At 48.9% G+C, this 21,023-nt stretch overlaps 1 protein-coding gene across 7 annotated transcripts in view; it reads right to left on the reverse strand.

The window, feature by feature from the left end:
* LOC125750411 (ankyrin repeat and KH domain-containing protein 1-like) overlaps positions 1–18,601 on the reverse strand; it is a 33,036-nt gene extending 14,435 nt beyond the window's left edge. For 2 of the 7 annotated variants that reach the window (XM_049028206.1, XM_049028202.1), the window contains exons 1-19: positions 18,161–18,601; positions 12,736–12,889; positions 10,450–10,606; positions 10,014–10,176; positions 9,786–9,933; positions 9,449–9,682; positions 9,272–9,366; positions 8,879–9,116; positions 8,470–8,661; positions 8,278–8,387; positions 8,117–8,204; positions 7,905–8,032; positions 7,662–7,805; positions 7,480–7,582; positions 1,636–2,538; positions 706–845; positions 506–617; positions 265–410; positions 13–155 (exon numbers count right to left, since the gene is read on the reverse strand). In XM_049028206.1, coding sequence (XP_048884163.1) covers positions 13–155; positions 265–410; positions 506–617; positions 706–845; positions 1,636–2,538; positions 7,480–7,582; positions 7,662–7,805; positions 7,905–8,032; positions 8,117–8,204; positions 8,278–8,387; positions 8,470–8,661; positions 8,879–9,116; positions 9,272–9,366; positions 9,449–9,682; positions 9,786–9,933; positions 10,014–10,176; positions 10,450–10,606; positions 12,736–12,889; positions 18,161–18,430 — 3,668 coding nt within the window. In that variant the 5' untranslated portion in view covers positions 18,431–18,601. The remainder of the gene's footprint in view (positions 1–12; positions 156–264; positions 411–505; positions 618–705; positions 846–1,635; positions 2,539–7,479; positions 7,583–7,661; positions 7,806–7,904; positions 8,033–8,116; positions 8,205–8,277; positions 8,388–8,469; positions 8,662–8,878; positions 9,117–9,271; positions 9,367–9,448; positions 9,683–9,785; positions 9,934–10,013; positions 10,177–10,449; positions 10,607–12,735; positions 12,890–18,160) is intronic. The other 5 variants (XM_049028205.1, XM_049028204.1, XM_049028203.1 and 2 more) reach the window with 5 other exon arrangements.
* Between the last annotated feature and the right edge of the window lie 2,422 nt (positions 18,602–21,023).

Genomic DNA, 21,023 nt, shown 5'->3' on the forward strand with positions numbered 1-21,023 from the left:
GGAGGGGGCCACCTGGAGTTGATCTCAGCACCGGCGTTGAGGAGGATCTTGATGATGTTGACGTAGCCCCCAGAGGCAGCCAGGCTCAGAGGGGTGTAGTCCGAAACGTTGCGGTGCTCCTTATTGGCCCCACGCAGCAGCAGCAGCTCCACCACCTGGGACACAAGGGTAGCAGGGCTTACAAAGGCCTTCTGGAGTCCCCACTGGCCACATGCAGCCCACCAGCACTGCAGCGTGCTGCACTAGCGGGCGAGCAACACCCACCTCCTGCCGGCCCCCGGAGCATGCCAGGGAAAGCGGAGTGTCTTTGGTTCTCTCCGACTGCGCCTCAATGTCGCCCCCTTTATCGAGGAGGACTTCCACGACACCCACGTGCCCAGCTGTGGCGGCCAGGATCAAGGGGGTGAAGCCTGTGGGTAAGAAAGGCAGTCAAACTGACATGCGCTCCCCCTGGTGGCAACTGACTCCCCTGCACCCCGATCTGCCCTCTCGCGGCAGTCCCTACCCTTCTTGTCCCGATGCTCGATGTTGGCCCCCCGTGCAATCAGCACTGACACCAGCTCCTCGTGGCCCCCGGCGCATGCCAGGGTCAGCGCCGTGTCATGATTGCTCTCCGTCTGCGGACAGAAGCGCAGTCGCAGATCTCACGGCGACGGCACACGGCTGCAGGAAAACGGATACGGGCAGACACAGACCGGGACTTACGTGTGCGTCGATGTCCACGGACGGGTAGATGGGCAGCATAGAGGGTGGAGACACAGTGCCGCTGGGCACCTGCGTGGGGGGTGGGGGCTGTGGCGTAGGCGAGGTGGCAGTGCTCAGCATGGGCACCCTGCTGCTCACAGCTATCACAGTAAAACAGAAGAGGAGGGTTAAAGGACATTCCCAGCGGACACAGTGAACCAACTCAACCTAACAACTGGGGGAGGGGGGGTTCTCTGTCCCAGAGCCCCACACGGACACTGTCCACACAGCCTTAAAGGGAAGGTACCCCAAAAAGTAATGGCAGGAAAACCAACTGACACACAAACCCAGCATTTACAGAAGTGACAAGGTTTCTCCGGCAGCAGTGTACCAACTTGTGCCCAGATGGGACCTTAGGACTGACAGGACGCTACTGTTAGCCAGGCCTTAAATGTCTCCCTCAGTACGGCGAGAGGAGAGCACTCTCTGCAGCCCTGAGACAGATGGTCCATGTGTCAGAGGACAAAGCACCGTCTAGGGTAACCATCCACCTAGGGCCCCGTGTGAAGTTTGGAAATATAACGGACTGTGATGTGCAACTTTTACAGATACGACACACAGGGCGGTACAGGTGCACGTGTGTCTCTTACCATCCCATACAGGGACTCCATGTCAAAGACCATTAAGCTGAGCCAGACTCTCATGGCCCGGGGGGGAGGGAGCATATACAGGCCTGAGCTGGTACTCAGGGAGCGAAAGAGCTGGAGCGGTGTGACCCTCCCACCCAAACCCACCAAAAACAGCCAGAAAATCAGGCACGTCCAGGGACACCGACGCTGTTCGATTATGGAAAAAGGGGGGTGGGGGGCATGACTGCCAGCAAGAAGCAGAAAGATTTAAAAGTAGGAAGAGAAAAAAAAAAAAGAAAAGAAAGCTGTTTGGTTAACGCACCTGCCATAATGCCATCCAGCGTGTCAGTAAGCGTCTGTGCGGGCGAGGCCACCATGAGGCCGTCGGGCACTTGGGTGAGGAGGCCGTGACCCAAGCCAGACAGCGGCTGGCCTGGCACCTGCTGACTCAACAGCACCCTTTGCAGGTCGGGGCTGGCGCTGCTGTGGTAGTCGCCGGCGCTGAAGTCAGTGGACTGCTGCGCGGGCAGCGGCTGGATGGGCATGAAAGCAGCCTGAAGTGGAGGAAGGTGGGGCACGTGTGCCTGCTGCACCTGCGGCAGAGACTGCGCATCCCTGCACAGTAAGGTGTCCACCTGCGGCAGGGCCTGCGCATCCCTGCACAGTATGGTGTCCACCTGCGGCAACTTGGCATAGCCCTCCTCCTCGTCCTCCTCGTCTTCCTCGTCCTCCTCTGTGGGCGACGGCTGGCTGGCTTGCGGCTCGTGGGCGCCCTCTTCGTCCGTGTCGGAACCCGGCGCCGCGGGCTGCGGGAGGATGCTGGCACAGGGGGGGCACGCCACCTGGCCTGGCTCCTCCTTCAGGCTCTTGACCTCCATGTACTCTTTGGTGAGTTGCTGCTGCGTCTTGAGCTGCAGCTGACGCTCCACCTTCTGCAGCTCCTTGAGGATCTTCTTCTTCTTCTGCACCTGCTCTTCGCGGCTCTTCTTCAGCTCCTCGATCTTGTCTTTGGTGAGCGGCTCGCCCTGGATGAGCTCCAGCGACTGCAGCTGGGCCTTCTCGATGGCGCTGATGCGCTGGCCCAGCTCGTTCAGCTTACCCTCTGTCTCCTCCACGATGCACTCCAGTGGCTGGTACGGGTGAAAGGGGAGCAGTGCGTCCGCATCCGGCCGCCCCGCGTTACCGGGGCTCACCTGCAGGGGGCTCTGCCTTTGTTTAGATACACCTAAGCACACGAAACACACAAAAAAACAAAACCAAAAAAAAGTTGTGGAAAAAAAATTAAAATGAAAGAAATGGAAGAAAGAAATGGGGTGGGCTGGGATGGTATGGAAATACTGCCAGTAGGAGTGGGGAGGAGGAACGGTAAGAATAAACGCGAGTTTCAGACATGGGTGGGGTTGAGGGTGGTGATAGGGCAGACCATGATGAACCAGGCAACAGCATCACAAGAGAACCAGGGATCCAGGTACAAGAGTCCAAGGCAGCCCTGAATCTGAACTGGCAGGAGGCATCGCTGAGGGAGGACAGGACTCGGGGGCAGGGTCACTCGAGCCTCAAAAGGCATGCGAGGGCAATGCTGTGAAGGGTTCAGCCAGAGCCAGAAGCTCAGGGAGCACCGGGCAGGACTCTGTGCCGTTTATAGCTGTTGCTAGGAAACCTTTGAAGACCAGAATTGAAACCGCAACGATGATCTATGGTCCCCCAGTCTGATGCCGCCAGATAATGATGCATGTTTCCTGTCCTTACGCCTAACTTCTGGAACTTCCCTCCACAAGAGGGGCCAGACATCCTACCAGCAGACAGAGTCTGACTGCACACTTTCCCCCTGGGCGGAGTGCCTCAGAGTGGCGGGGGAAGCCTGACCTAACCAGTCCCAATCAGCCCCAGAGGTACTGCTCATCTGCCCGGCAGTAGCAGGGGTCGAAGTCGACATACCCTTACAGAACGGACACTGTGGGAGAAGCAAAAACACAAAGCAGCTTGAAACATAGGGCTAAGGGCTACGCAATGACCTCACTCCTCTGGGAAAAGGGGTTACTGCGAGTTATAGGTTAGCAGGTCACAGTCCTGTAAGCGGAGAACAGTCAAAATGAACGTTCTGAGCTTTATCACTCACGATCCCTAGGAAGCAACTTAAAAATATCATGGCTGGTGTTCTTTATATTCAGGCTAAAGGCTGGTCTGAAGCCACCCCAAGGCTGGCAACCACACAGGGTGAGGCCCAACACTTGGGAAAAAGGCAGAGAGCATCACCACTCTGGCGGAGGGAGGGCAAAATGAAAACTGACCACATACCACCAGAACACTCAAACACCGGGCAGCACAGTGATACCAAATCAGCAACCCGGTCTCTTCTACAAAAACCCTACAAACCTAAATAAAACTTTCATGTACACACCCATAACACTAACAGATCACAATTTTTAAAACTGTCACATTGTAAAACTCTAAACTGCTCCTGCATTTTAAAAAGCAGGGTAATATCACCGCTCATTTTCTAGTTAACGTTTGTGAACCTCTTGTCATTGTCTGGCTTCCTGTCTGAACACAGGTGTGTGGACCTGTATGGCATCAAATCAGACTCACCACAACATGAAGTAGAATTTATTTACCCAAATTTGAATTTATGTTGCTTTTGTGGTAATAAAAATTTGAATGCAACTTGTGAGATTCGGGTAGAGAAAATTTGGTTTGAGAAATTCAGGTTCAGGAAAACAAGAACGTGGGACACTTGGAGCAAAAGAGTGCAGATCTAATCGCAATCAAATCATAATCCTGGTCAATAACGAGACAGGTCCTTTGGGGCTGGGTTTTGTATATTAAAATCTAACAGACACATGCAAAACAAAAGCTGTAAATCTGCAAATGGAAGTTTCCAGGAAACAATCAAACTAGACAAACCACTAGGGCTGGGTGGTATATTAAATGTCTACAGTATATCAATATATATAGTGATAATATATACTTTGATATAATGGATGACAATATATTTTTATATACTTTTATTGTGCACTAAAACTGGGGCTCTATTAAATATACTGGATAGCAACCAATATCCATCCTTCCAGGTTGTCTGCAAACGTGAGAGTTCCAAGGTTCTATTGTATCTATACTGAATTGTTGTATATTTGCAAACAGGGGAAGAAGCTTTGCATTTCGTTTTGGCTACATATTGTTTTAATAAATCTGTGCGGTTTTGATTTATATCTGAACATTTTAGCACGCTTCATGGAAAATATTGTGTATCACTAATCTGCCAAAAAATAACTAGATACTGTTTTTGGTTCGTATCACCCAGCCCTATGGACCATATGCAGAGGTGAAGGACATGCAGTCTCCCGGGTCACAAACTGACTATGACTGCATTTAGATGGGATACCAATTAAGGTGTGTACATGTGTTAATAACCTGATTACTGTGTTTATATTAGCTTGTTAAAAACACACAAGAACATCTTAAAAAGCAACATAAATTCAAGTTCAGAAATAAATTAAAATTCTATTTTTTAAATTCAAGTTCAGGATTTTTAATTCAAGTCTCGGCGTAAACATATTCAAATTCAAGTTTCGATATTCAGGTAATGATAAGTCCGATTTGACACCAAGCCTTCACCTAAGTCACATTAATAAATGGAATCCATCCATCCATCCATTTTCCAAACCGCTTATCCTACTGGGTCGCGGGGGGTCCGGAGCCTATCCCGGAAGCAATGGGCACGAGGCAGGGAACAACCCAGGATGGGGGGCCAGCCCATCACAGGGCACACTCACACACCATTCACTCACACATGCACACCTAGGGGCAATTTAGCAACTCCAATTAGCCTCCGCATGTTTTCGGACTGTGGGGGGAAACCGGAGTACCCGGAGGAAACCCCATGACGACATGGGGAGAGCATGCAAACTCCACACACATGTAACCCAGGCAGAGACTCGAATCCGGGTCCCAGAGGCATGAGGCAACAGTGCTAACCACTGCACCACCATGCCGCACCCCAATAAATGGAATCCCTATGTACAAAATGCCTCACTTCGTATTTATTTTGGGCTGATTACTGTCATGTGCCATACCTAAACTTCTTTAGAGTTTTACATCAGAGAGAAGGGCTGTAACACTCCGTCCTAGAAGTTCCAGACAAATCCAGGGATTCAGTGGGTTTCACTGCCTTCAAGCTTTCCAAGCTCAGGGGCCACACCAACATACCTCCATTACAGTTAGGGTTAGGGTTGGGGGCTAATATGCATTTTGGTAAATATAACCTAGGCATCAGTCCACAAGTCATCCAGTGACCCTCTCCATGCTTGCCTCCCAAGAACACTACTCTCCTTCAGTGCTTCTCTCATCAACACATATGCTTAAAAGTGTGTGAGATGCCTGCTGGTCCTTAACTGTCAGCCAAACGTGTCACTTGTTTATGGATTGATCTTTGTATCATAAAGGAAAACTTTGTGGGGTTTCCAGAATAACAGACCAGGTCAAACCTATGCCTGAACTGGCCAGAGAAACCCTCTTGTCATTCTCCTAGAGAAGGGATGGACAACTGGTGGCCCACAGACCACATCCAGCCCCCTGTCCGTGCACAAATATTAAACATATGCTACAGATAAATATGCTTTTTATATATATATATATATATAAAGAATTTTGAATAAATACTAGTGCATCATGCTGCCTGACCACTAGGAGGGGCTGGAAACCAGGAGAAACACAGAACACTTGGGGTGAGCCGAATATACAGCTGAAATGAGAATTTAGCATAAATAGTGCATTCTTTCTGAAGCCGAATGCCATGCGATAAATATCCATGTCTATCTTCAACGCTTCTTTCCTTTTTCTGTCGTGCATTGTATTCTGTGCGTTTGAAAATCTCTTGGTTAGAGGTAGGCTTGGGCAGCATTACAGTAGCAAAATTAGAAGCCTACTCAGACAGCTTATGTACTTTGCCTGGTTCATGTTGTGCTTACTCTTTCTCCCTTATGTATATTTCACATTATACTAGTAAACAGTATTTTGGCAATATGTTGCCAATATGTTGTACAATATGTTGATTTCTTGTTACATTACAGGCCTATGTGTGCCTATATATTTGAGTAATTTATTTCATGCTGACTTGTTATTCTGTAGCCAACTACAAAAAGCTGTAGTTCTAAATATACTAAATTACAAAATAAATACAATTACAAATGGGTGCAGTACAATGATGGGCCAATACCAGAGTGCAGTGTTTCCCCCAGGGTTACAGTTTTGGGGGGGGGGGGGGGGACACCGACAGGATTTATGGTGTTCATGTGTTTTTTTTATGACAGCAGTCAATATAACAACTGAACTAAACATCAGAACATTTCTTTTTATGATAATTATCCACAAAGTGTGCAGCTTTTGTCACTGCACTGTATCTTTCTGGGCTTCTGCGAGAATTTAAATAACGCAGACATCTTTCTCTGCTTCTCAGGTGGTTGACGCGACATATTCTCCGACGCGCGCTCTCTGTCTGCTGGTGGGAGTGCGCTCACCTGTGTGTGCCCGCAAGTCGCTGTGCGCGCGCATTGGGGCAGAGCTCCGCCATGCGCGATACAGAGAGCAGAGAATTGTAAACGCGCCACCGTGTAGAGAGAAAAATTACAAGCCGTTGTGTAAATAAGATAAATAACATAAGACTGAGTGGCTAAATCGCTAAACAATTCGGACTAGCCCCATCATTGCTGTTAATAAATGCTACGGCAGAGCTGAAGATGAAAGTTGACCATGCATGTCCTACAGGCACACATGCTTCATCCATCAATGACCTTGTTTTTCCAACAAGGATATGCCAAGGTTGAATATTTCTTTGTAAGGCTTTTTTAGAACCACTTAAAATTAGCCCAGATAATTCCAAATGGTTCACAAACATATATTAAATCACCTTTAAAATATCCATGAACAGAATTGTTTGTTAAACACCCATTTAAGTGATGATCCACAAGCTGTAAATGTAAAGGTCTTCTCTTAAAATCTTCACGACGGAGCCACAAAAACTCTCCACTGAGTTCAGGACGAAGACATCGATCGGAGGTTCACCCAGCAACCAGCATCTTAACACCGGTGACAGACCAAGCAAGGAATCTCCCCGCGTAGCTAACAGAGCTGCTGTCTGGGCCCGCAGACTGGCCAAAAGAACTCTCACCTTTGCTCGAGACGAGAGGGGGGGTCACGATGTTGGAGGGCACCCTGTCTGGTTCCTGGGGGGGAACCACCATGGGCAGGGCTTGGAACGGGACGCGGGGGACCTGCGAGGGAAGGTGAGGACAGGAAAGTCACAGGGAGGTCATCCTGGTCACTGAAGTTAGGGCATGGTGAAGGTCTCACCTGAGAGGCGTCGTGAGAGGGGGGGGTGAGCTGGGAGAGGTCAGGCGTGGGGACAGAGAGGATGTTGTTTGGATAGTCCAGCAGGTAGGACACCACGTTGGTGTGGCCACCCTTAGCAGCTTCGATGAGCATGGTGGACCCATCCTGTAAGAGAGCTATGCTCAGACACCCGGTGCCCACAGAACCCTGGCATGGCATTTAGGCACAGGGGAGTGATAACAGAGGGCGGGGGTGGGGGCGCACCTTCAGTCTGTGTGTGGGGTCGGCCCCGTGGGCCAGGAGCAGCTCGACGACGGCCAGGTGGCCCCCCGCGCAGGCCAGCGATACCACCGTGTGGTCATTGTTGGCCGTGGCTCGGTTCACGTTAGCACCTGTGGGGCAGGAGGACATCCTCAGTGGGCGGCAGCAGAGGCAGGAAGCACTGTGGGGCTTCTGGGGGGGGGCAGCACACTCACCTTTGCTGATGAGAAACTGCACAGTGCAGAGGTGGCCCGCTCTGGCAGCCTTCATCAGGGGGGTCCTGCCTCCCTCCGACTCGTGTTCCTAGGACAGACGCAGGGGTCAGAGGCACCACGCCAGTCGGGGGCAGTGGGGGGGGGGACAAGGGGATACTCACCAGGTCAGCCCCGGCCTGCAGCAGCACATCGGCCACATCCGTGTGACCATTCTCGCAGGCGTATGTCAGCGCTGTGTCCCCCGTGGCCGTCGTGGCGTGGTAATTCGCACCTGAGGGAAGAGGCGGGGCAAATGTGGAACTTCGGCAGGGCAGAAGCAAGGCTGGCATGTGTCTGCAGAACAGGGGCCTCACCGGCAGCCAGGAGGTACTTGACGAGCTCCAGGTGGCCTTCCTGTGCGGCCTCCATGAGCGGCGTGGAGCAGCCAAGCTCGATATCAGCGCCGGCCTTGATGAGGAAGTCGGCCACCTCCAGGAAGCCCCCGCAACAGGCCAGCGTCAGCGCCGTCTCCTGGGTCTCCTCCGTCTGGGCGTTGATGTTGGCACCTGGCAGGGGAGCACAGCAGCAGTGAGGACGGCACATTTTACCCAGGTCACCTGCACACCTGGCTCATGTGTTCCGTGTCAGGTGGGCAGGGCATCTGTTGCCAGGACCTGATTGGGTGATCTCAGCGACTGATAGCACAGGATGCCCCTGCCCACCAGTTTTTTGGTGTCAAGCTTTCCGTCACCATTGGCATGAGCGGAGGGGGCCGGGCCTCACCCTGCGCCAACAGTAGCGCCACCATCTCCTCGTGGCCCTCGCGGGCTGCCTCCATCAGCGGCGTGTAGCCCTCGTCGTTCACCTCCTCCAGGTTTGCCCCGCGCTCGATGAGCAGGGCGGCCAGCTCCACGTGGCCCCCGCAGGCCGCCAGTGTCAAAGGCGACTCGAATGAGTCCGCCGGCATGTTCACCTGTGCCCCGCTGTCCAGGAGCAGCCGCGCCACCTCCACGTGCCCATCCTGGGACAGGAGGTCGAGAGGGGGAGGTAAGCACCTGCGTGCCGCCCCGGGAGCCCAAACCATGTTCTCTGTTCTCTGCAGGCAGCTCGTTTGTGGAGTGGACTGACGGGCAGGGCGGCTGGTTACAGGGCAAGCAGCCCCTGGCGAAGCCTCACCATGCAGGCCTCCATCAGAGCTGTATGCATCTCGTCCGTCTTGTGCTCCTGGTCGGCGCCGGCGTCCAGTAGAAAGCGCACCATGTCTAAGTGCCCTGTAACAGGAAGGGCAAAGACATCAGAGCGTTATGGTGGCCGTGCTGAGCCCCCTTGAGCAGTGGTGGGCAGCCGGCGCACCTTTATAACAAGCCAGGGTAAGGGCGCTCTCCTTGAACTCGTTGGAGTGCGTGTTAATGCCAGCGCCGTACTCAAGCAGCACACGGGCCACCTCCACGTGGCCAGCACTGGCTGCCTCCATCAGCGGTGTGTGTCCATTCTCGTTGTGGTCCTCAATGTTGGCGCCTTCCTTCAGGAGCACCTTCACCACATCAACAAAGCCACCGGCACACGCATATGTCAGCGCCGTGTTACCTGTGGCGGGGGTGGGGCGGAGAGGAGGCGTTACCACGCAGGACAGGCGGGGTGGGTGGTCGCTCACCATTCATGCAGAGCTTGTACAGGCTGCTCCACTCACCAGTGGACGACTGCGCGTTGACATCAGCCCCGTGGACTAGCAGCAGCTTCACGATGTCCACATAGCCGCCGCTGGCAGCTGCCATCAGGGGAGTGATATCTCCCTTGATGCCACGGTCCTCCACATTGGCGTGCATGGCCAGCAGGACCTGCGGGCCAGAGGCATCCGTGCCGTCAGAGCCCAGCTGAGACGTGGCGCTCTGCGGAAGCGAAGGCCCGACCCCCTCACCTGCGCCAGCTCGTAGTAGCCCGCGGAGCAGGCCAGGCAGAGCAAGCTCTCGCCCTCCTCCGTGTGCTCATTGACACTACGGCCCTCATCCAGCAGCTTCCGCACGGCATTGACATCCCCGTCAGAGCAGGCCTCCGCCAAGCTACGGCTAAAAATAACCAGACTGCTACAATTACAAGCACTGCACGGGGCAGGGCGTCGAGAGATCAGCTGGCTAGCTAGCCCCAGGTGCTAACAGGGGCTGCTCCAGTCATCGAGCTGCACACTATGCCGTGTCTGACTGAGGAAGAGCATTGAGGTTGGGGTCATTTTACATTGCCCATTCTGGGGCTTAAGGCTTTCAAGATCATGGCAGCTTACAGTAACATCAGATGAGGGACAAAATAAGACTAACAGCTAAGTGAGGTGTGTGTTCAGAGGCAGAAGAGATCCATACTTGTCAGCCTGGCCGGGGTGCAGCGTGTTCTCCGCCCTCATACGCGTGAGGGCAGCGGCGGCCTCGTCCAGCGCGCAGCTCACCGATGACGTCAGGCGGCGCAGCACCTCAGGATCTGCGAAGGCTTTACCATCCGCGGTGGATAGTTTACCGATGCCTTCAGCGTTAGAGCGCATGTTCCCAGGCCACGCGTCGGTGCACAGCACAGCATGGTAGCGGGGGGCAGGTTAGTGGCAGCAGGATGGACAGACAGAAACAAAAACACCACAGTGTAGCTGGAGTCAATGGTCACACCGTGCAACATTAGTGCTGAAGAGTCACATGACAGCAGATGCAAAACTCCACAGCTACGTGTGTGTGTGTGTGTGTGTGTGTGTGTGTGTGTGTGTGTGTGTGTGTGTGTGTGTGTGTGTGTGTGTGTGTGTGTGTGTGTGTGTGTGTGAGAGAGAGTGAGTGTGAGAGAGAGAGAGAGAACATGACAGGTGACCGATCTTGCACACACAGAGCTGGGCGATAAAACGATAATAATTATCACGATATAATTTTCCCTGATATCCATATGACAAATACTCCATAACAGTTCCATATAAAACAAGACCAAATTCCTTCTGCAACAAAAATTTACATTTTCTCTATGATTACTTCTCCGGACTGGAATGGAGCAAAAGCACAAACATAGCTGTGAAACAAGGGATTGATTGAACAAATAAAAGAATGCAATAGGGCAGCAAGGCAGACGACAGACAAAACTGTCAAAACAACAGGGGAACCCACCAGGAGACCAGGTAAGTCCAAAGCAACTCATTCAGTAAGGGTGATCAGGTAAGATGCAGAAGGAACGTCCACAGTAAAATTCAACAGTAATAATCCACAGAGAATCAAGAACAGATAGGAAGAATCCCAGCAGCTGCATTTTTTCAGCAGTGACTAAAGTAACCTGGTAATTTTCTATCTGAGACTTGTGAAATGCTGTTTGGTGGTAAAGGCCAAAACGACGCTTCATGAACCAGTCGCAATATTCTTTGAGCCCACATGGCACTTTTGGTTTCCTTCTAGGCATGCCTTGAGCCCTTCTTCGAACAGAGAGCTCCATCTAGTGCGGTCAAGGCACAAGTTTCCAGAAGTTTCAGTTTGGTCATCACTACCGTTTGTCAAGTGTTTGTCATGTTCTGACAACAAAAGTTTATAACTACAATTAACCATCTAGTTTCTCCAACTTTAACTCAGGAGTTACTTGAAAGAAATAATGATGACATACACTGTGACAGAAATTTTCATCAGTCGATATCGATGATTATCGAAATAATATTTTGGCCATATCGCCCAGCTCCACACAAAGAAAGACACATATAGACAGAGACACACACACACTGGAGCCCCGGTAGGGCGGGGCTCCCTGCCTGACACACACTGGAGTCCTGGCAGGATGGGGCTCCCTGCCTGACACACACCTGTTTCACACACAGCATTATACAGGCTTATTAAAATTAGCAACACAGTATTCCTACATGGGGAGGAAGTAGCCGGCATGCCTTCCAGCCAATGTGGCACACAAGTAAACAAAAGTTTTTTTTTTAAAAAAAAGGAGCAGTACAGCGATAAGGGGGAAAATCCCAGACAAATAAAAAAAGGTTGCACTAAGGGGGGTAAAAACCACATTCTAAACCTCTGCCTGTGGCCATGTGACGCCCCCTACAGGACAGTAGCCCACAAACAGGCACTTCCACAAACAGACCTCCTTCCGCATTCCCCAACACGGAGAGCTCAGTGTCCCAGTACAGACTATGTGCTCGCACACGTCACATGACTGCCACAGAGGGCCTCTTGTGTCACATTTATCCCCTGGAAGAGTCCTTGGCTGTATTTCCATGAACTCAGGCCACTGCCGTCACCCAGCGGCATTTATTAGCGGGCAGCTTAAGTCGCTAACGCTTTCTATGCCTGTACTTCGTATCCTTCCCGGGACACTTCCTGTCCCCGTCCTAGTGGACACATCCCAGCATAGAGGAATCACATGAGCGCACCAGGGGGTTAGCTGAGCTGCCTGGACTCCAGTCACATGACGTGGTACACAAGTGATACCGAGTCGATTTTTTTCACTCGGCAAAATTGTTCGACCAGTCACTATATAGTGAAACCATGCCATAGCATTATGGGAAACATGCAGACGCCTTCAAAATCACACACATCAAGAGCGGGGAACACGAGGTGCAGTGTGAGTGATCAGTCTATCAGCCGATTCCCAGCCCAGAAGTGTACGGCGTTTCCCTGACGCAGTGGACACACCTGCAGCCTCCAGCAAAGCCTCGAGGCGTGCCTGCGTCTCCGGGTCCACCGTGCGCAGGTCCACGCCATCTGTGGCACTGGACAGAAGCAGCTCTGATGCCGTCTTAAGCATGGGGTTGTCCAGGTCCTCCTGGTCCAAGATGAAAGATTCCACCTGTGGGGGGAGGCGTTGGAACATCAGCACGAGTTCTAAGGACATGGCGGAACACTAGTGACCCCCTATTTGCTCACACAACTCTCCAAAAAAGTGAATCTTTTTCAGCTGTGACATTTCAACACTAGCAGACCAAATAATAATTGATTTATCCAGAATTCCACACACAATGGGTCAAACGAAATGGTTTACAAAACCACATAGGCCGACAGCCTTAAAGCCTGGATGTAATGCCACAGTCATTTAAGCAGATCTCACAACAAGGGTATGTTCACATCGAAACCGGGGACATTTTTCTGATAGTCAGGTGCCACACCTCCCCAAACAGGACACTGCTTCAGTTTAAGTCATGTGATCGCAGGGCCCCACGCCGTACAGGACGACGCGGCTCAAAGTCTACCAGAGAAAGGTGTAAATATTAGCTCAAAGGCTGGATTTACCTTACAGAAATTCACTGAAAACTCTTGTGCGGTTTAAGCACAATCATTTTTAAGATACAGCCAAGTACAGCAAAGATGAATCTTTCCTGGCAGAATTTTTTTGTGATACTGGGAGAGAGAATAGGAAAAAGAAACTACATTCACCAGAGGATCTAGCAGGCAATGAATGACGGTTAAGGAAAAACAGCCCAGGTCTGCCCTCCTCGTGTGAGATGCATGGAAACAGAGTGCCTCGCCATACATCTGAGCACCAGAAAACTGGGAAGAGAGGATCGGATGTAATTCCTACTATTTCCCTGTCATCTGTGTGTGTACACAGCAGCCCCCACTCTCCAACAGGCCCCACCCCAGACCCGAGCTGACATATTTATACATGTGGCTACAGAATATTCCATCTGCAACCACAAGGTAGCACATGTATTAAAAGGTAAATTGCTCGACCTCCTTTCTAGCTTAACTCCCAACCCAACGTGGCAGCACCAGAAGTGTCCTGCTGTCACCTGATTTTGTTTCAGACAACAAAAAATTACAGGATATTTAGTTGACTAAATCTATAGTACATGCAGTCAAAAAAAAAAAAACTGACAGGTTTGGTCGTAATCTAACAAATGCATGTATAGGTGAGCGCACACAGATTACTCTACATTTATCCACTCTAGATTCCAGAAGGAAACACCTGTAAAGCTGTCAGTGTCGTGTGCCATTAGGTATGAACATGGTGAGGAAGGGGCCAAGACTGGACGTGGGGAAGCGTGTCAGTGCCTGTGCATCAGGGTGGTGAATTCGGGTCTCCATGCCCCAGCAGGAATCCGGTCTGCATCCTGCTGACAACGGGGAACCTTCTGGGTTGAGTTCATGTGTCATTCTTACTGTATAATATTATTCTGTATTACTTGATCTCCGTAAACTACTTTCAATCGTATCTGTGTGAAATGCTCCGCACAAATAACCGTATCTTGTCTTTACCATTTTACTAATGAACTTTCAAAGTAGACTGACTAAACAAAATCTAAAAATATCTTCCTGTTCCCACTTAAATGAGTCAGACTTGGCGAAATAAGTCAAACTCTCCCTTAATGCTGCTTCGTGGAATACCTGTCTAACAAAGCTGCCCATTTCATGTTAGGTGTGCTCATTCAAGATGTACATATACATTTGCAGAGTTGGAACAGTTAAATATTCCTTCAAACAGACACTAGCCTTCTGCTCATATAGCCAAGTGACTGGGCATCAATGAATGAGACAATAATCGTCCATTGCCATCCATCCATCCATTTTCCAAACCGATTATTCTACTGGGTCGTGGGGGGGTTTGGAGCCTATCCTGGGCACGAGGCAGGGAACAACACAGGGCACACTCACACACCATTCACTCATGCATGCACTCCTATGGGCAATTTAGCAACTCCAATTAGCCTCAGCATGTTTTTGGACTGTGAGGGGAAACCGGAGTACCCGGAGGAAACCCCACGACGACATGGGGAGAACATGCAAACTCTGCACACATGTGACCCAGGCGGAGACTCGAACCCGGGTCCCAGAGGTGTGAGGCAACAGTGCTAACCACCGCACCACCATGCCGCCCCTTACACCAATGCCATGATAACACAATCATTTAGAATAAAACTACCAACTAAATAAATGCGCTTTAAAAATCAGTCTATAACATCAGTTGTTTCAAATAAGTGTGTTTTGATAAGATTTTATATTAGCAGTGCAAATCAATATGGGCTGCCATGTGTGACATGTTTTATGTATGTAAAATGCCTGCTGCCTAATGACTAATAAAACAGACACATGGGAAGTTCAGACAAACATCTTCATTAAAGCTTACATATGTCCAAATATCAATTTTAATGCTTGACTTTCACAAAATAAGTACATTTTGTAGTATGCTGTTTCTGAATTTTGACAACTCTCAAGGAACTGCTTATATGTGAAAGTTATTAGCATAACTAATGGTAAACAATCTGACTCAGACATACAGGTTGAAGTCTCGTGCACCCACAGTATGCCCCACACACAAATGGGATTCCAGCCGACAAATCCGTCTACTGCTTGCAGAAACTCGGCAGAAACAATGCCCATTTTAAAAGTACCAGCAAGCTCAATGTAGAAGAAAACTCGAATGAGGACAGGGAGTACAACAAACAGAAAATTCAATGCATGCGTGCTGAATGCTGATGACTGCTAATGTCTTAAATGGCAGGGGCTGACTGATAGTAGGCCATTTCAATAGGCGTGACAACACACTCACCAGCACGGGGCACAACACAGACTGAGAAGTCATAGTGAATGGCAGGGCAGCAGTCAGCACTGTTCAGGCATGTGTATGAACAGAATGCAGGACACAATGACCTTTGGGAGACGTAGTCACAGCAGGGCTACTGAACAGGGATTCCCCCGGAAGACTACAGTTCCCAGGATGTGCTGCTATTGAAGCACACGCTTGCTTGAGCCGGAAAGGTCTGGAAATGCATCTGCCTAATCCAGGACTTGAAATGCAGCAAGCTCTCAACCAATCTGGGGGAGAACAGAGAAAGACCCCCCACCCCTGAAGGCCCTTTACACACATCACAACCAACTGACACTTGCCAATTTCAAAATTGCATTTTGAAACTGAGAGGAATAAACACATGCAGACATCACACCCTTCATTTCCACTGCCTTCCTGCACTGACAGCTGCCATGGGTGACAGAGGGAGCGAGGACCCGGGGAAAAGCCTGACAACTGCCGCCCCTCTCACCACCTTCCCCCACAATCTGCTCGGCTGAACACTGCGGCCACTGTTCATAGACAGCCCCCATGCTGGTGTTCCCGCAGACGCTGTCACGGGTGAACATCCCACTCCCCTATCTGTCCCAGGCGAACCCAGCACGCATCCTTACTCCCCATCTCTGCCGTGATGCTATGAACCCATGTATGTTGAAGACTCATGACTCCGCATCAGTGACAGCTTCATGTCTACTGCAATTAAATATACTCATGCTGTAACTATTGAGATGATAAACCAGAAGTAGACATGCTGGCTGGAAGACAGAAATTTGTAGTATTAATTTAGCATGAGTATGTCATAAAGCTCAGAAAACAGTATCAGATACATGTCTATAATGAATAACCCAAGACAACAGATCATCATACAACACGTGGCTACAGAGAGGGTGGAGTGTACGAGATGGGGCAACTGGGGAATCTGAGGTGGTAGAAGTAATTCACTGAGTTTCTACATAGGTGTTTTCCAGCCGTATTGTTATACAGAATGGAGAAATTTCTGACACATAAGGCATCCTCGTTTACAAAAGAGGTCTAGGTGCTTTGCCCAGTATATTACAGAATAAACGGAGACAGATTTACTCTTGGGTCCCCGGTGTCCCTGTTACTTCAGACAGACACTTATGACAACCTCAAGGTGCATCAGCAGCATGACCACGTGGTAGATCGCTCTGAGCAAAAGCAGGAGGCAGAGCATCCTAGGGGGGGGGGGGGGGGGGGGGGGGTGCGGGGTCTACTTAACCTATGAACTTCCAGCATCACTTCCAGCACTTCACGGTAGGTTTTAGTTAATTACATAACAGTTATACTACATAGAACTGCTGACCAACTGACGTTTTTGTTAAACAAGTAGGCTCATAACTATGAGTGATGGGGTAATGCATGATATTTAAATTCCGGCAACAGAACGAGGTTTTTATTAAAATTGTCATGTCGACAAAGAAATGCAGAAAATGGATACAAATTAGTTTTGTTTAACGCTGGGTAATATTTTGAAGGTGATGCCTATATCGCTTATTTCCGACAAACGTTTGCTGCTCACTGTCAGGATTTCGTGATTATAATCACTAAATATTTTGACAACAAGTCCAGCAGGCCTCGGTTTCACTGGAGCCCTGAAGTGGTAACAGGAAACCAACATGGCTCAGGGTTGCTTAATTCTCGTGAATAACGACACGTTTTATAGGTATCCAGCAAATGGTGAGTATTAAAGTGTGAACGCGCTCAATTTTGTTTTAATTACCTAAAACGATGCGCAATCAGACAGCGCTTATCCCGAACACATCGTATACAGGTAGACGCCCCTGGGTCGGGACGTATGCTGGGTGGGGAACACGATGGCACTTAGACAAGATCGGGACGGGGTGACAGTCGGCTAACATTTCAACAGGCAATTTTAACTCCAACATATACAAAAGGTTTGCATAGGAGATCGTCCGATAAACACGGAGAGTGGAGCTGCAGCCCAACACAGACTCGGGCGAGAGCTGACAGGTCCGCAGCTGCTGTGCAGCGGAGAAACGTTGTTCCTGGCTCACCCCAATGCACACCGTAGAGCATCCAGACTTACCCCAAGAATAAAGCAAACATCCCAGCTAAGGCACCTCAGCTCAAGGCTTCAGTAAAAACACTGACATCTAAGCTGGGAAGCGCCGAGCGGAGGCACCGTTGCTCGTCTATAACTGCAGCGGGTGGTGCAAAATATCGATCTTTTTTTAAAAATTAGCTATAGGACGTTTGACTCAACGTGTCTCAGACGCGGAAGGGCAATAAATTGTGCGGCTAGCGGGCGTGAGACTCGGCAATGCCGCTGCCATCCCCACCACCCCCACTAGGCCTTACCGCAGCCAGGAACCGGAGCCGCCTTCTTCAACTCTAACCGCCGGCTTGTGCAATAAAAACAGCGCGACAGGAGGGGAGTCGCACACAGGTCGGATATCGGCTTCATAGTCTGATCCGGAGCGGCATCGGTTTTTGGCCAAATTCGACGGGAGAGGATGACGGCGAATCGGTTAGCTAAGACGGCTAGCGGGCTACACGGGTCCCGTCCCGGCTTACCTCCGACACCTCGTCCTCGTCGCTGCCGGATCCAGGACCCGAGGAGAGCACAGCGGCCGCGGCTAGCTTAAAGTCCAGTCGGTCCGCACCTGGCCCTGTCGATTCGCCGAATAAGCGGACTTTCTTCCCACCGATGCCCATGCCCCCGAGTCCTGCTCCCGGTGCGACTCCTACCCCCATCCCCACCGCAGGGGAGCGCGGAGTCACCGAGTCGATCTCGTCCTCGAAGCCGTCAGTCAACATTGCCGTCCCGGCTACTGCATCCTGCATACTTATCTAAATATTACAGCTGTTTGGGTATAACTGTCTTACTCTTCCTTCAGGTTATTATTTGTCTTCCGGCCGCGGTATTTTCACTTCAGAAAACCCTAAACTCTCCCGAAGCGAGAAGAGAAGAGGTTCTCTTCCCCCCTAGCCATTAACTTTCTAACAACCTAACGCACAACGTGCTATTCCTTGGAAACCCCGCCTCTAAGCCTTATTTCTCTAAATGCGATTGGCCAGTCAAAAAATATGTCGAGTTTTTATTGGTTAATATTACTGCTAGTTAAAGACGGGCATCAAGCGACAAGTTTGGTTTAACAGCATCTCAGAGGTTTGTAATATATTACGTCAAGAAAAAAATAACTATAACAATTGGACTGAAGTATGTTTGTCATAAATGTCCACCCATAAGATCCGCTTATTATATTAATTTTAAAAGTGAAGTATTGTCGTCCACCACTTTCTCAACAGCATGTCTACCACACTTGAGCTGACAGACGTATATTATTTGCCTTGGTAATTTCTTGTGAAGTTTCCGGCTGTACATATAGTCTGAAGCCAACAAACTATATGCATTGGCATGGTACGACTAGTCTCATTTAATCCATTATGTGGCTGTTACCCTAGAATGTTGTGTTGGTTTTTAACGTGGCTAAACTGCGACGTTAGGTGTACTTTCAGATTTCCATCGAGCAACATGGTACGCAGCCATGCTCTGTGTACTATATGCATTGCCTCTCAAGAATCATTGCCACTGGCAGGTCCGGAAATCATGTGGGAATTGTAGTTTTTGACATTAAAAGGAACCCGTTCATTTATTTTGCCGATTAAAATGGATACTTCAGCTGAGATTAACATTTAGTTGAGTAAATAAATGTGCAGATGCATTCGAAATAAATAGTCGAAATAGTTTTCTGGTCGTAGAAATTATTAGCTATTTGTGAAACGGTGCAAATTTTATGAATTAAATGCAGTTTGTAGTTAATTCAGCGATATTTTGTACAGGATACTTAAAGAAATGCAATAACAGCGTTCTATTAGACATGCACAGAAGGACACATTCCATGAGGTTTGTATAAATCTGCATGTAAAAACACTAACACCCTTCGTATACTGTGCAGGTATTTGTCTTCAGTGTTGGTTGCAGTTAGGTTTCTTTAAATTACCCAGTTTGTGAGTTTTATATGTGCAGGGTTGCCGGTTTCGGTCAGATGGAGTGGGATTTTCAAATCCAGGCAAGTCTACACACACAATACGACAGAACAGTATTCGTGTACTGGATAAGCGATTAAACGGTGCCTATATTAATAAAGCTGCTGCACTAGTTTTCAGAAAAGACGTGTTCATTATAGAAATTTCTTTCTTTTGATTTATCTAAGACATTAATGAAACTACCAGATGTAGGTTGTGTATTTCTGTGAATATATTCCATTTATTTTTTTACTTTTTTTTGTTTCTAACCTCAACAGTTAAAACATACTTTTATGTCTGTTTCACTAACTGCAGGCCTTATGGCAGTGTTATGGCATGATTTTTGAAGTTTTGTATGAAACGCTATATTGCAAGAAGTAAACTTTTATTAATGTTTTGTAAAAATATGTAAAAGGGAGATAACTTTAGCTTAATTTTTGTTTCATATAAGCTTTTTATTACTGTTATTAATGGTGACTTAATCATATTAATGAAAGATAAAATATATATATATAAAATTTGATTTTGAGGTTGAGTAAATGTGGAACAAAGATTGCATTAAAACATTAAAATTCCTGGAGTTTCTGTATTGAAAGTAATTTGATCTATGTAAGTAATGGAGTCAAAGCACGTTTTTACGAGAAACTGAAATGAATATAACCTGAAGCTGCAATTATTTGTACACTTACACATTTTCATTAAAATCTGCCGTATACATAACATATTCAACTCCGAAAAGGATCGCACCTTCCTTCCAGCCCATTAATGCTTTTGTTTTCATTGTTGATGCCAACAGACACAAACACACACTTAAAGTTCTCGTAAGTAAATACATTCCTGCTTTTGCCAACATATACATAACGTGGGGCGCCACCGCAGTTTTGTGTCCATCATTATGGTCTCGCTTGTACCACAGTGCCATGCAGTGGCCACTAATGCTCCCTACAACGTACGCAATAAGATGCATGGAGAAGTACAAACAGCAGCAAAAAAACACTCGGATTGTACATGCCACAGAACCTAGTGCCACCAAATATTTCAAAATGTGTTCAGTTTGGAAAATATACTGGATTTTTCCTCTGTGATGAGTTAAATCAGAACCCTTCGGTCAAAGAGGGTACACAGAGAACATTTATCACTTCAGCTCCCGTGCCATTTACAGCACCCATGTCCGCACCTGTGCACTCTTCATTCATGTGCATGCACTACTACCAAATGTGTGTAAGCAATTTTCACCCCACTTCCAGTAAACCACACTTCTTGATGTAACCTCATGGGCCAGAGGGACGTAGGCGTACATTGTGATTGGCTGGTAGTAAGTTGGGCTGTGACCAGCCAGTTGATTGTCAGGCAACTGTGATGGTGCAGTAGCTGAACAGCTGGAATGAAATTCCATAACCTTTCATTG

The sequence above is a fragment of the Brienomyrus brachyistius genome, chromosome 10 (assembly GCF_023856365.1).
Source record: "Brienomyrus brachyistius isolate T26 chromosome 10, BBRACH_0.4, whole genome shotgun sequence".
Classification (NCBI taxonomy): domain Eukaryota; kingdom Metazoa; phylum Chordata; class Actinopteri; order Osteoglossiformes; family Mormyridae; genus Brienomyrus; species Brienomyrus brachyistius.